Source organism: Miscanthus floridulus, unplaced genomic scaffold, assembly GCF_019320115.1.
Source record: "Miscanthus floridulus cultivar M001 unplaced genomic scaffold, ASM1932011v1 os_1480, whole genome shotgun sequence".
NCBI classification, from domain to species: domain Eukaryota; kingdom Viridiplantae; phylum Streptophyta; class Magnoliopsida; order Poales; family Poaceae; genus Miscanthus; species Miscanthus floridulus.
This window is the reverse complement of record NW_027097745.1, coordinates 1-14,651: the sequence shown is the minus strand read 5'-3', so window position 1 is coordinate 14,651 and position 14,651 is coordinate 1. Positions and strand designations below refer to the sequence as shown.

Genomic DNA, 14,651 nt, shown 5'->3' with positions numbered 1-14,651 from the left:
ATTTGTCCGCCTCCGTAAATGGTGTTGTGTCTGTCTCTGATAATGCCGAGTGTCTATCTCCCAAAATGTTCTTAGTAGTGTTGCACAAGCTTCCCACCAGGATTTGGAGTTTTCCTTGCCGAGGGGCATTTTTTTTGTTTCGTAACTGTTTCTAATATTGTAGTACCTTAAACTCTAAACCCTAAACCCTAATTAGCGAAACAACAGCTAGGATATTTTCGGATGTCAAAAAGAAAGAAAAAGACCCAAACTGGTGCCAGAGAGCCTGCAGTGGAAATAGAGAGAGTATTTTCAGTAGACCCAAACTGGCTTGTCGTTGGGTTTGCCACTTTGCCGTGATGTTTCTCTTCATTGGGTATGCAATTGCTGGCTTGCTTCACATCTTATGCTTGACATGTGTTTTGTTGAAACGGCAGCGTTTGGTTTATTTGTTGATCTTGTGTGTCAAACTTGCGGGGGTTAAGACATGGAAAAATGTAGGTGTGATGACCAGTGGCGGAGTGTGGGGACTAAATAAGCGGGGGCCAAATTGATTCATAAGATCATAGTTGAAATACAGTCATCACCACTAAATAAGCGGGGGCCAAATTGTTTCATAAGATTATTTTCAGTAGCGCACTGTTCATCATACTGTTTGCTGAATCCAATTTTCTCTCTCCTCTCCTTCTCTCTCACTGTAGCAACTGGAGCAGCCTGAGCCACATTTCGCTGGCTCCTCCTGCTCCGGCACGCTACAGTGCCGGAGCCGAGCATACGGGAGCCAGCCCAAAGAGGCCCTACGTTTCCAAGCTCCTCCTCGCACTGCACAAAACAGCTCCAACTGCCAAAGTGCTCCGGCGGAGGAGCCATTTTGGACAGAGGCGTTTGGTACAGCTCGTGCAGGAGCCGAAGCTGGAGCCCCTCTAGGAGCCGTGCCAAACAGGCACTTACTCATTTATATCTGTCAATTTTTTAGATTAGGGTTAAGTTCGATTTGGGATTCACATATTAAGCATCATACATTTGGTTTTTTCTGTCTTTCTTTCAATTGGAGTGTGCCATTTAACTGGCCCTGTGTGATGCAGTACGAAATGACGGACGATGGCTATGGCTCTATTCACTTGTCTTATGAGCCGTATTGTTCAGCGATGGAATAATATTTTTCTCTCATAACAAACAAATCAACAAACAGTACTTTCAGCCATAGCTTTTTAGCGAAGCGAACAGGGCTATAGCTCTCGACAAATCTATGGAGCAGCCACGGCCCGAAAATAGGATCCAAACGCCCCTAGGCCCGGCCCACGAAGGCGAACTTGGAGGAACAATGCATACGTGTTACACGTGAACAATAATAACCCGAACGAACTTGCGTGAGCTTAGGGACAGGCGCCCACACAGCAGCAGGACTAGGAGCCGACGCATGGCGTCGCACACCAAACAAGAAACAAAAACAACTAGACCTAACCCTAGACAGGGTGACACGGGTACTAGAACACTGAACACCACGCATGCAAAGCGAGAGCAGCGGCTACATGGGTGCACGTCGCCGCAGAGCAGAGATACTAGATGCTAGTTCATACTGACTCCGCCATGCGGCTGGTAGCGTTTAGGGCCTGTCGATGACAGCCGGTGCCACCACCCGCTTCTTGACGTGGACGATGACGGAGACGCTGCCGGAGGAGCTCCAGTAGGCGTCCGGCACGAAGAGGAAGCCCTCGGGCGGGAGGTGGTCGGGCCCCGCCCACCGGCGCGTGCACGGCACGGGGCCGGACGCCGACAGCGAGAGTGCGCCGGGCCCGGGCTCCCCGGCGGCGCGGACCACCATGGTGTACTCGAGCGCACGGTCCGCCGCGGGACGCGGGCCGACGGAGAGCAGCGCGAGCGAGCGGCCCGAGGGGACATCCCCGCCGTTGAGCAGCAGGAAGACGCGCGCGTCGGGGGCGTGCAGGAGCACCCGGAACAGCATGCTCCGGTGCAGCGTCACCGTCGCCTCCCGGACGAAGCCGACGGCGGCGCCGGCGTCGTCGTCTCCTCCGGCGCCAGCGCCGCCAGCCCGGTGCACGTCGCGGATGTGGTCGTGGAGGAGGAGGCCCGAGTAGGCGCAGCCCGGGATCGGGCAGGAGCACGGCGCGTGGTAGCAGTAGGCGGCCTCGTGGGCGCGCTTCCCGGCGTAGGGGACCTTCTCCTTGCACCCGGCGTTGCTGAAGCCGCAGGGGACGAGCATGGCCGCGATGGCGGTCTCCAGCGGCCGGCAGCGGATGGCGCCGATGGGGTCGCGGCAGGACGGGCACGTCCCCTGCACGCGGTCGCAGCAGCCTCGGCACGCCGCGTGCCCGTTCTTGCACTGCATGCGTGGCACGTACGGAACGGATCAGTATCATGCATGGTCAGTAGTAGCACACTAGCACGGGCACATCAACATTGATGTCAAGATGAGCTAGAGGAGATGATGGTGGGGTGGGGTGGCTTGCCTGGAACACGGCGGCTTCGAATGGCGAACATTGATGTCAAGATGAGCTAGAGGAGATGATGGTGGGGTGGCTTGCCTGGAACACGGCGGCTTCGAATGGCGCGAAGCAGAGAGGGCACTCCAGCGAGTCCACAGGCAGGGTGACGTCCAGGGTCTTGGGTTCGTCGGCGTCGTGCCCCGTTTCCGGTTCCTTTTTGGGCACGGCCACGTCCCGTTTGCGGAGTGCTGTCCGGGCCTTCTTCGGCGTGGCGACGCCATCGACCTTGTCTCCGCTCCTTTTTCTCCATCTCTTGTCACCCTAATCGACCTCGAGCAAGAAGCAACATACTACTGGTGCAAGCCAAGGGCAGGGCTGGAGGGTGATTTTATACAAGGTCGACGCCAAGTTTTTCGAACCGGACCGGACCGGCGGTTGAACCGCTAAAAGACCGAACCAGGGCCTACACCGGTCTGGTTCACTTAAAAGATCGTCCATGCAATCGAACCGTTAAAAACCGGTTAAACCGGCCGGTTTTTTGTCGAACCGGTGAACCGGGCGGTTCTGTGTGAACCGGGGCGGTTTTTTATTTAGTCAAAAATACCCTCTGGTAGCTCAGGAGAAGGCTATCTGTTCAGGGGTAATAATGGAATAATGTGTCACTGTTTCTTTTAGGTTACTGGGCGAGCGTGAGGCCGGGCGTGCGTGAGCGCGAGGCCGGGGTGCCGGGGGGAAGGGAGGGAGGGGGCGATGAGAGAGAGAGCGGAAGGCGAGGGCGAGGGATGCGGGGAACAGTCGCGGCCGTGCGACGAGAGAGCTGCGGGACTGCGAGGGGAGAGCGGGCGCGTCGGGCTGGTGCGGAGCGGTCGCGTTGCGGGCGTGCGCGAGCCGTTGCCGCGAGCCGGGCGTGCGAGCGACGAGGCGGGCTCGGGGGGCGAGGGGGGCGCCGTGGCGGGCGTGCGCGAGGCCGCGTCGCCGCGAGCCGGCGAGCGGGCAGCCATGCTGCGGCCGGCAGGGCAGCTGCTTCTAGCCTGCTACGACTACGACAGTACTTCTTGTCTCTGCTCTGCTCCACGCCTCCAAGTCCAACATGGCTACTGGTGAGTTCAAGTTTTAGATTTTAGGTTTGAATTTGATGCCGTATATAGTAGCATCGATGATGGAACATGGAACATGGAAGTAATCTTGGATGGTTCGATCTAGAACTTAATTTGTGCATGCTGAAGCTCTCTGTTAGTATGTTAGCCTGCTGTTATATATATATTAGCCTGCTGTTATTTGATTTGATCTAGTGAGTTCATTGGTGAAGCCTGCTGTTATACAATGCAGCAGTGATGGTAATGTCCCTTGTGAAATCAGTTTAACATATATACAACTTTTTGCTTATATACCATCAAATCTAAATTGGTAAAAAAAATTCAGATTTGGAGCTTAACATGGACATGGTGGAGGCTGATGCCATGGATGACAGTGATGAGATTATAGAGGACCAGGAGTACCAGAACCTCAGGCAGGAAGACGCATATGATTATGGTGGATTTGCAGTTGATGTTGGAGGAGCAGAACCTCAAGCTCAAGATGAATGGGATCCAATACGTTTTTATTGAGTACCATGCTTCATGTGTTTCTATCTTATCATCACGCACTTGATATTTGAATTTACGAACCTGTGATTGTGAGACTATGTTGCTATGAACCTTATGGTTGTGTCTTGTCAGTTGTCACTCTTGTGTGTGAAGATGAACATATATATGTTATCACGCACTTTGTATTTTGAATTTAAGACCATGTCAATCTGTCATCCTATATTTTCATGATGTGTGAACCTTGTTCTTATGGTTGTACAATATAAATATATTGTTCTGTCTGTCAATTATATATATATATATATATATATATATATATATATATATATATATATATATATATATATATATATATATATATATATATATATATATATATATGTGCACCAGTTCAAAGTATTTGCGGCCGGTTCGATTAATCGGTTCAATTAAATTGAACCGGCGGTTCAATCGGTTCTTAACGGTTGGACCAATGAACCATTGAACCGAGGACCTCGCCGGTTCGATCTCCGGTCTGGTTCGAAAAACTTGGGGTCAACGCCGGAAGAGGGTACAGCGGCAGGTGGGCGAAATCAGTGTGCTATACTACTGCTGGACGAGATGTGTGTACCAAGGTGGTGTTTAAATCTAGAGGCTAAAGTCTAAGATGTTACATTGGATGTTATCAAATAGTAGTGTTCGTATAGTAATAATAAAATAAATTCTAGATGTCCTCAGTACTCAACGAGACGAATTTATTAAGTCTAAGCAATCCATCATTAACGTATGTTACTGTAGCTTTACTATAGCATCATATTGTTAAATCATAGGTTAATTAGGCTCAAATTAGCCATAATCTATACATTTAGTTATTTTTAAGTCTATATTTAATACTGTCCATCCGTCCGATGGTATACTATGGCTGGTGGAAAAGCATACGTAGCGAGAGACTAGTAGCGCCCGCTTGCTCCCGATGTGCCGAACGAGCTCTGACGACCCCAATTACTGTGGCAGTGCCGCTGGCCCTGCTGCCGCTGGGTTCAGGCACCGGTGACCCGTGGCGCCGTGGCAGTGACCGGTGACGGCCTGCCCATGACGGTGCATCACCGCTTGAGACGATCACGTTCACCCAGGGAGCAAGGCGATTTGTCCGGCGTGTCGAAGGATGCAAGCATGGACGGCGCCGCGGCGGATGGGCAGGCTTCAAATGGCCATCCAATTCAGGGCCTGTTTAAATTTAGGGCGTAATGTTTTGGATGTCACGTATGTGTTGTATGAGATGTTCGGATGTTAATAAAAAAACAAATTACAGAATCCGTCATTAATCCGCGAGACAAATTTATTAAGTCTAATTAATCCGTCATTAACACATGTGGTACTGTAGCACCACGTTATCAAATCATGAACTAATTAGGCTTAAAAGATTCGTCTCGCAAATTAAACGTAAACTATATAATTAGTTATTTTTAGTCCATATTTAATATTTCATGCACGTGTCTAGATATTTGATAAGATAAGGAATAAAGTTTAGAGGAGGAACGAGGCCAGTTCTAAATCTCTGACCAAATCTTTCACGGAAGAAGCCCGTCTTGTTGAACAGTACGCGCAAAGGAGGCCTGCTGCATCCCATTCTGTCCGGTTCGTCCCTCGCTACTGGACTCGCATGCTCGGCAAAAGACCAGAAACCCTTGGCAAAGGCTTTGTCGAGGGCTGCCCTCGGCAAAGATGCCTCGGGAAATTTTTAGACGGCGAAGGGGTCTTTGCCGAGGGCCAGGACGGCCCTCGGCAAAGAAAAGAAGCCGTCACGCACCGGCGCCGTTGGCGGTTTCTTTGCCGAGGGCCGACCCTCGGCAAAGAAATGATTTTTTTTGAATTTTTTTTGCCGAGGGCCGACCCTCGGCAAATAATTTTTTTTAAAAAAACCTTTGCCGAGGGCTATTGCCAAGGCCCTCGGCAAAGGTTTAAAAAAAATTGTTTGCTGAGGGCCGGCCCTCGGCAAAGAAATATTTTTTTTTTGAATTTTTTAAAAAAACCTTTGCCGAGGGCCTGCTCCCTGGCCATCGGCAAAGAAATTTTCAGGATTTTTCCAAAAAAATCTTTGCCGAGGGCTATTGCTAGGGCCCTCGGCAAAGGACCCTTCTTAGCCGAGGGCCTTGGTCATTGCCCTCGACAAAGAGGCAGAAATTTAATTTTTTTTGTTTTTTGCATTCCATCGACACAAGCATTTCATATATATACATATATATATCACACAGAACCCATTTTCTCACAATATATCACAACCATAATTGTGAACCACAAATCACAATATATTACAACGACAAGTCACATATTCATCATCATTCACATGTTTATTACGACAAGTTAATGAAATCCAAGCACAAGTCACAACCATAAATCACAAATCACGCTAAAGTCCAACCACATCACCTAGCACGAGTCCTCATCAAGCTAGCCTATGAGACGATGGTGAAGGAAAAGCAGGATCACCCGGTGACGCACTAGCGAGTTGATTGGAACCCGCGGACGGAAGCTGCACAAAGGAGCAGAGATTGCATGTGTGAGTAATCCGGGAAAATAGTTTTGGAACTTAGAGATTGCATCTAGTAATCTAGGAATACAAAAAGATTAGACTCAATTGAAAATTTCGGCAGCACCTCTCCTGCACGGGGAGGTTTCCAAAACCTGCAAGAAACGACGGCACGAACGCCGACATCCACAACGGCACGAACACCGGCATCCACAACGGCACGAAGGCCGACATACATGCAAAGCACAAGCGAAAAGTGAGCTTTCATACTTACAGGAGTAGCTGTAGGAGTAGGAGGTGGAGCAGCTGAAAACTGCACAGGTACACTCGATGCTTGCCCAAGACTTTGCATGATCACCATCATCTCCGCCATCTGCTTCTACGCGGCCTCGAACGCGACCTTCTGGGCCTACAGCTGTGCGGTCAGCTCCGTGTTCTGCTCTTGACTTTGCCTTCTTGTTTCTTGCAGCTCGGCCTGCAATATTTCACTCCAATGTATCAGTAATGCAAATCTAATTTAGGTGTGTAAATATCTATGTACAACGAGTAAAACAGGAATTACCTGGAGTGCTTGTACCTGCTACAGTGCTGGAGAAGGCCGTGGACATATGGGCTGGCTGGAGCTCGTGCTCCGTGCTCGGATAGCGTCGAGGGAGGGAACAGTGGTGGAGTCGATGGCGCCGTCTACAATCCACAGCCGCCCGTGCTTCTTGCCTCCTCCGAGCCTCATGATCGCCTCTGCATCAATGGGCTCAGTGCGCACATTGTAATCTTCCCCATAGATCTCCCTTACCGTTGACGTGTACTCTTGGACTTTAGTGTACACGTTCGGGTCGGAGTACGCCTGAGGCGGGGCAGCCGAGTCGAAGGAGACAGAGGACGACGCCCTGCCCATGTGGGACATAGCCCACGCAGAGAACTCCGAGACCTCCTCGCCCAGGTGCGCAACCTCCTATGAGAAAGACGGAAAGATGGTGAGAAATCAAGCAGAATTGAGCGTCAAAATAAATGAAAGAAATCACTTACGTATGCTTGTTTGTATCCGGGGAGGCTACGGCTGCCTTGATGGTGAGTTGGACCTTGCCTCATCAGACGCTGTTCTCGCTGCCTCTCGTACGTGTCAACAAAGTCCTGTGATAACCACTTATCCACGATCATGGCCCAGCACTCGGGATACGATCGGCACCACCAGGGAATCACCTACAAGTCATCGAGTATTTGACATATAAGAAGATGAAATTGAACCTACTTAATATCAAAACAAATCATTATGAATGTTATTCGCCTACCTCAAGGTACTGGTCCCGGGTCAGCGTAATCCGTCTTGCTTGAGGCTTGGGGAGGGACTGCCTAAGTACCGACCTGTAGTAGTCTATGTGGGCCTAGACACGCCCATGATGGTGCATCTCGGTGACGTACTTCCTACAAGCTACGGTAGCCGCCCGATCCTCCTAGGCCTCAAGTCCTTCTTTGGCCTTGAAATATTTCTGCATACAAAACTGATGTATCCATTCATTATTTCAATAAAAGATTTAACCAATGAATGCGATGTATTAAGCAATGTTGTGCGAGAGAGACTTACCCAAAACTCCACCAATACTCGCTCCTACTTGTTGCGGTAAGTGTCATCCGTGACCAGCGTGTACCTGTTCCAGTTGGAGGCTGGCTCCCGCACCACTGGCTCTTCGGACAGTTGCACAATGCCGGGGTACCATTTCCTGCACAAAACACCAAGGATGCTCGCAGGGGTGCGTGCTGGAGTACCCGACAAAACCAACCAGGCCCTGCATAAGTGATTAAGAAAATTTATTAGTTTCTCTTAAGATTTCCAACATATCTTATGAAGTAGTTGTGATAACATCCATAGTTACTTACCTCTTTGCCATAGGCCGAATCACTGGGCGGTTGTGAGGAAGCGGAACTGGAGGGAGGCTCGTGGGACCTCGCTCGTAGAGAGTCTGGGTAGCGGTACCCTCTCCCTCGTCCTCGAGCGCCTTGCCTCCCTCACCCTTGAGCGCCTCGTCTCCCTCACCCGTCTGCTGACCCCTCTCGTCCTCCGACGAGGACGTGGCCGTGGCCATCACATGCTCCTCCTCCAGCACCTCATCACGTGTCGAGGGAGGAGACCGCTGCCTCTTGCGGCGGCTACCCCTGGTCCTCCTCTCATCACCTCCTGTGGACGCTGCCCCGGACGACGACCCCTCACCTCGAAGGAGAGGGCGGTCTCTCCCATAACTTTGACACCTTTCGTAAAGCTCTTGATGTCTTCTCTAAATTCATGGTCTAGAGGGAGGAACTGACGATGCTGGTCGAACGACGAATACTTGCCACCCTTCTTCAATCAAATGAACCTCACGGCTTCCTTGCATACTGGGCATGGGAACTTCCTGTGAACACACCAGGCGGTGAATAACCCATACGCCAGGAAGTCATGCAGGGAGTAGTGGTACCAAACATGCATTTTGAAGCTTGTCTTTGTAGCTCGATCGTATGTCCATACCCCCTTCTTCCAAGCGTGGATCAATTCATCAATCACAGGCTCCATGAACACACCCATATTACTCCCCGGGTGTCCAGGAATTATCAACGACAAGAATACGTTATGCCGTTGAAAGGAGATGCTGGGAGGGAGATTGAGGGGGATAACAAAAACGGGCCAGCATGTGTATGGGGCAGCCATCATTCCATAAGGATTGAACCCATCTGTGGCCAGCGCGACACGCACATTATGGGCCTCAGCTGCTTTGTCACGATGTTTGTCATTGAAATACGTCCATGCTTCAGCATCAGACGGATGTACCATCTTCCCAGGATTGTACCGTTTGCCATCTTTGTGCCATGTCATCTGTTTCGTGGATTCCTCAGTCATGAATAGCCGTTGGATCCTTGGTAGGAAAGGAAGGTGCCGTAGCACTCTCGCGGGGATCAGAAGCTGCTTCTTCTGACCATCACTAGAGTCTACCTCCAGGTACCTGGAGGATTTACACTTCGGACAGTAATTTGCATCCTTGTGTTCTTTCCTATATAGGACGCACCCCTTCGGACAAACATGTATCTTGTCATACGGCATCTTAAACATACAAAGAAGTTTCTCTGCCTTGTACAAGTTCATCGGCAAAGTGTGCTTCTCCGGTAGCGTGGTGCCAAACACGGCCAACATCTTATCGAAGCCTTCTCGACTCAGGTTTAACTCGGCCTTCAACCCCATTACGCGTCCAATCGCATCCAGCTGAGAAATCATTGTACGCTCGTGAAGGGGTTTCTATGCCGAGTCCAACATTTTGTAGAAGTCCTTTGCAGATTCCTCCATCTCCTCCTTCTCACGTCGTTCAGCGAAGTGAGCTTGGTGGGCGTCATCTAGCATGTCTGCAACCCCGGCATCATCATCAAAAGCCTCGAGGCGTGGTCTCACCACCTCCACTCTTATACGATCTGCTTCACCATGGTAGATCCACTGCTGGTAGCCAGGCGTATAACCATTGAACACAAGATGTCTACCCATGGTCTTCTCGTCTACTTTTCTCCTGTTGTCACATTTACTGCAGGGACACCAAACTAGAGAATGCCCTCCTGCTCCTAGGCCAAATGCATGTTTCAAGAAACCATCTGTCCCCTTCACCCATTCATAGTCGTAGTCACTCCCGCTTCTCTAGCCCGTGTACATCCACTGACAGTCCTCCATCCTTTAACATTTACAGCATAGAGTATTGTGACCATCAATTGCATCTACGCGGTGTTCCTACTGTCTAATAGGTGAGGATAGGTCCTAATCCCACCCGTGGATGCGTAGATAAGGTCAGTTTCCATGCTCCGCTCCTCTCCAAGATAGAATTTCGGCAGCACCTCTCCGTTGTTCTCCCGATACACGTCTTGCAAGGGAGAGTGTGTATCAGGAGAACAACAGGGAGGTGTTGCCAAAACTCCTCGGACCGAAGCGGACCATGGAAACTAACCCATCTACGCATCCACGGGCTGTCCAAAAAATGTGGACAATCCAAAATAGATACGGTCGTAGATACACAAAGATCCACATACCTACGACCGTATCTCTTTCGGATGGGAGACGCCTAACTGGGTTACGCGCGGGCTACGACAGACATGCGGAAAAAGAGGTTATTTATACCTAGGGTGTCAGTGAAGTAAGGCTAGCGGGGCAGTGGCAAATTGACGCAGTGGCGAGGCGACGCAGTGCAGGCAGAACCGCGACGTCGACGAAGATGATCGGGGTCCTCCGGGTCCCCTCCGACGTACTCTTCTCCTGTATAAAAAGACAATATGTTATTGTTTGTTCAAAATTTCGGTAGCACCTCCCCTGCACGGGGAGGTTTCCAAAACCTGCAAAAAAACGACACGATGACCGACATTCACAACGACACGAAGGACGACAACCACAACGGCACGAAGGCCCTCATATCAACTTACGGCACGAAGACCCACACAACCACATACGGCACGAAGGCCGACAACGAGAGTTTTACCTAGGGTTGCGGTGGAGTCGGGCGTCGTGGTGCGGGGGTCACTTTCTTCTCCGGCGAGGTCGAGCGGCGTTGGAGTACTCCTCACCCCCTCTTCCCTTTCTTCTCTCCTTTTCCTCTTCTTCTCCTTCTCTTCCCCTTCCTCCTCCTCTTCTTCTCCTTTCTTCCCCTTCCTCCTTCTCCTCTTCTCCTTCTCTTCTTCCTCCAACTTCACCCTCTGCCTCCTCCCCTCCAACAGCAGCCGACAGGGGCGGCCTGGGGCTGGGGTGGGGCGGGAAGGCCGGCGAGGCGGGGCCACCGGAGGGCCAGCCGGGGCGGCCGACCTCCCCTTGCTCGATGGAGAAGGAGAAGGGAAGGGAGGCAGGGCGCGGACGAGGGGAGGGGGGGGGGGGGGGAGGGGGAGGGGGAAGGGGGGAAAGAGAGGACGGGGGGGGGAGAGAGGGGAGGAAGGGAGAGAGAGGAGGGAGAGAGGAGGAGAGCGGGAGAGAGGAGGGGGGGGGAGGAGAGGGGAGGACGGGGGGAGAGAGAGGAGGGGGGAGAGCGGGGAGGACGGGATCGGGGCAGTTGGAGAGCAGCAGAGCGGGGGCGCGCGACGGGGGTCGGGGTAGCGGTGGTGGACGCGCGGGGGCTGGCCGCGAGCGGGCGCGTGGGGAGGGAGATGTGGCCGATCGGGATTTTTTTTGACAAGATTTCGATCGGGAATTTGGGCTGCGGCCCGATTTAGGTTTGGGCCCTTTGCCGAGGGCCCAGATCCAGGGCCCTCAGCAAAGATTTTTTTATTTTTATTTTTAAAAATTCTTTGCCGAGGCCACGGGCCAGGCCCTCGGCAAAGAGCCCTCGGCAATTTTTTTGTTTTTTTTAGCCCAATTTTTTTGTGGTGCTACAATACATTGTTTTGAACTCAATTTTAAAATTTAGGCCAATTTTGACTTTTTTTGTATATGTCCTTAATTTATTTCGATTCTTTGATTTTTTCGAAAATGTCAAATTTGAACTGTAGGTGCGTGGAATGGAATATTGCAATGTAGTGTTTCGAAAAATGTTATTCATGTTAATTGGTGCATGTTGAGTCCCTATCCACGAACTCGCATCAAATTTCACGCATCTTCTTCGCGTAACATGACGACCGACTTGCCGGAAATGTGTTTTAAAATTATATAAAATCCATACGAAGTACGAAAATCATGAAACTTGGCAAGATGTCATGTTATCGCATGTGTAGGCTGTGGTAAAAAATTGAGAAGGTTTCGAGCGAGTTGCGACGTCGGATGCCTGAAACCTAGACATGTGGAGTTCCGTCGCGGCCGGTGCGGAGAGAGCAGGGAGGGAAGGAGAGGGGATGAGGAGGGAGAAGGAGAGGAAGGGAGAGACAGGGAGAAGGAGAGGGAGGGAGAGAACGGGGGGAAGAGGGGGGAAGAGAGAAGGGAGGTGAGAGAGAGAGAGGAGGGAAGGAGAGGGGGAGTGAGAGGGGGCGAAGTAGAGGGAAGGAAGAGCGGGCGAGTGCGGGCGTGCGCGAGGCCGCGTCGCCGCGAGCCGGCGAGCGGGCGGCCCATGATGCGGCCGGCAGAGCAGCTGCTTCTAGCCTGCTACGACTACGACAGTACTTCTTGTCTCTGCTCTGCTCCACGCCTCCAAGTCCACATGGCTACCGGTTAGTTCAAGTTTTAGATTTTAGGTTTGAATTTGATGCCGTATATAGTAGCATCGATGATGGAACATGGAACATGGAAGTAATCTTGGATGGTTCGATCTAGAACTTAATTGTGCATGCTGAAGCTCTCTGTTAGTATGTTAGCCTGCTGTTATATATATATTAGCCTGCTGTTATTTGATTTGATCTAGTGAGTTCATTGGTGAAGCCTGCTGTTATACAATGCAGCAGTGATGGTAATATCCCTTGTGAAATCAGTTTAACATATATACAACTTTTTGCTTATATACCATCAAATCTAAATTGGTAAAAAAAATTCAGATTTGGAGCTTAACATGGACATGGTGGAGGCTGATGCCATGGATGACAGTGATGAGATTATAGAGGACCAGGAAGTACCAGAACCTCAGGCAGGAAGACGCATATGATTATGGTGGATTTGCAGTTGATGTTGGAGGAGCAGAACCTCAAGCTCAAGATGAATGGGATCCAATACGTTTTTATTGAGTACCATGCTTCATGTGTTTCTATCTTATCATCACGCACTTGATATTTGAATTTACGAACCTGTGATTGTGAGACTATGTTGCTATGAACCTTATGGTTGTGTCTTGTCAGTTGTCACTCTTGTGTGTGAAGATGAACCTATATATGTTATCACGCACTTTGTATTTTGAATTTTAAGACCAAGTCAATCTGTCATCCTATATTTTCATGATGTGTGAACCTTGTCATTATGGTTGTACAATATAATTATATTGTTCTGTCTGTCAATTATATATATATATATATATATATATATATATTATATATATATATATATATATATATATATATATATATATATATATATATGCACCGGTTCAAAGTATTTGCGGCCGGTTCGATTAATCGGTTCAATTAAATTGAACCGGCGGTTCAATCGGTTCTTAACGGTTGTACCAATGAACCATTGAACCGAGGACCTCGCCAGTTCGATCTCTGGTCCGGTTCGAAAAACTTGGGTTTCCAGTAGTGCCTCCTCGTCCTCGGTCACGCTGCACTGCACTACACGCCGCTGGCAGTTCAGAGTTCAGACATCCACAATTCGTAGCCCTCCCTTGCAGCCACTTGCAGGTATGGCGCGCAAGCGCAACGCAAGCCAGCAGAGCCGAACTGCTCAATGCTCTGTTTGGATATACAACAGCGACAGTGAAGAGAACTCCAAAATTTTTTCCAGAAAAAGAGAACTCCATACAAACATAGAACTCCAAATCGCAACAACAAAAAATCTGGACTGTTTTGATTGCAAGAAATTTGGACTGTTTCTTGTAGAACTTGCATAGCTAAGTGCACTAAACTTGCTTGCATTATAGGTGAGTGCATGGTTGAACAGTTCAAATGATCCCATCAATGAAAACGGCGAGAAGACTGATCGGTATTGGGGAGATGTTACTGATGGGTATAACAGTACCACACCTAAAAGTAGATAAAGAAAATCGAAGCAATTGAAGGATCACTTTTAGAAAATTGAGGAAAAGGTCGCTTGGTTTTACAGCTCATGGAAAAAGGTTATTTCTATTTGGCCTAGTGGTCATCGGATGACTAGCTCCTGAGGCCCAAGCTATCTACGAGGAATACAAAGATGGTCCATTTATGGTCCGGAAATGACGTGGGTACGGCGTCCGCTCATCCGCACGGCCATGTTGGTAGGCCCGCCCGAACGGTCCAACATAGTCATACACACGGTTTTGCTTATGTTGCTTAAAAAATAAACAGTATTGGTATCTATTAACCGGTTAATTTAGGAGCTTATATCAACTGATTTTTGGACCGTTCGTTACCGTCAGCCGATGGCCCAGGCCGTCCGATGCGTCCGCCATTGTTAGGTGTATGCATCCATCATCTGTGCGTGCGTAGTACATGGCAAAAGTGGAGCAACGGCCGCCATGCCTGCTGGCTGGGCGCGTGCACGCAGGAGATCAGATCCAGGACACGTCGCATGTAGTTCGTCATGCACGCTTC

General features: G+C 50.0%; 1 protein-coding gene across 1 annotated transcript; it reads right to left on the bottom strand.

Moving 5' to 3' along the window:
* Positions 1 to 1,585: 1,585 nt before the first annotated feature.
* LOC136534086 (uncharacterized) lies at positions 1,586 to 2,329 on the bottom strand. The gene has a single exon (XM_066526563.1). It carries the CDS (start codon positions 2,327 to 2,329, stop codon positions 1,586 to 1,588), a length of 744 nt encoding a protein of 247 aa, XP_066382660.1.
* Between the last annotated feature and the right edge of the window lie 12,322 nt (positions 2,330 to 14,651).

Bases quoted from the DNA above. Each gene is read 5' to 3' on its own strand.
- LOC136534086 (XM_066526563.1), bottom strand. From the start codon at position 2,329: ATGCAGTGCAAGAACGGGCACGCGGCGTGCCGAGGCTGCTGCGACCGC.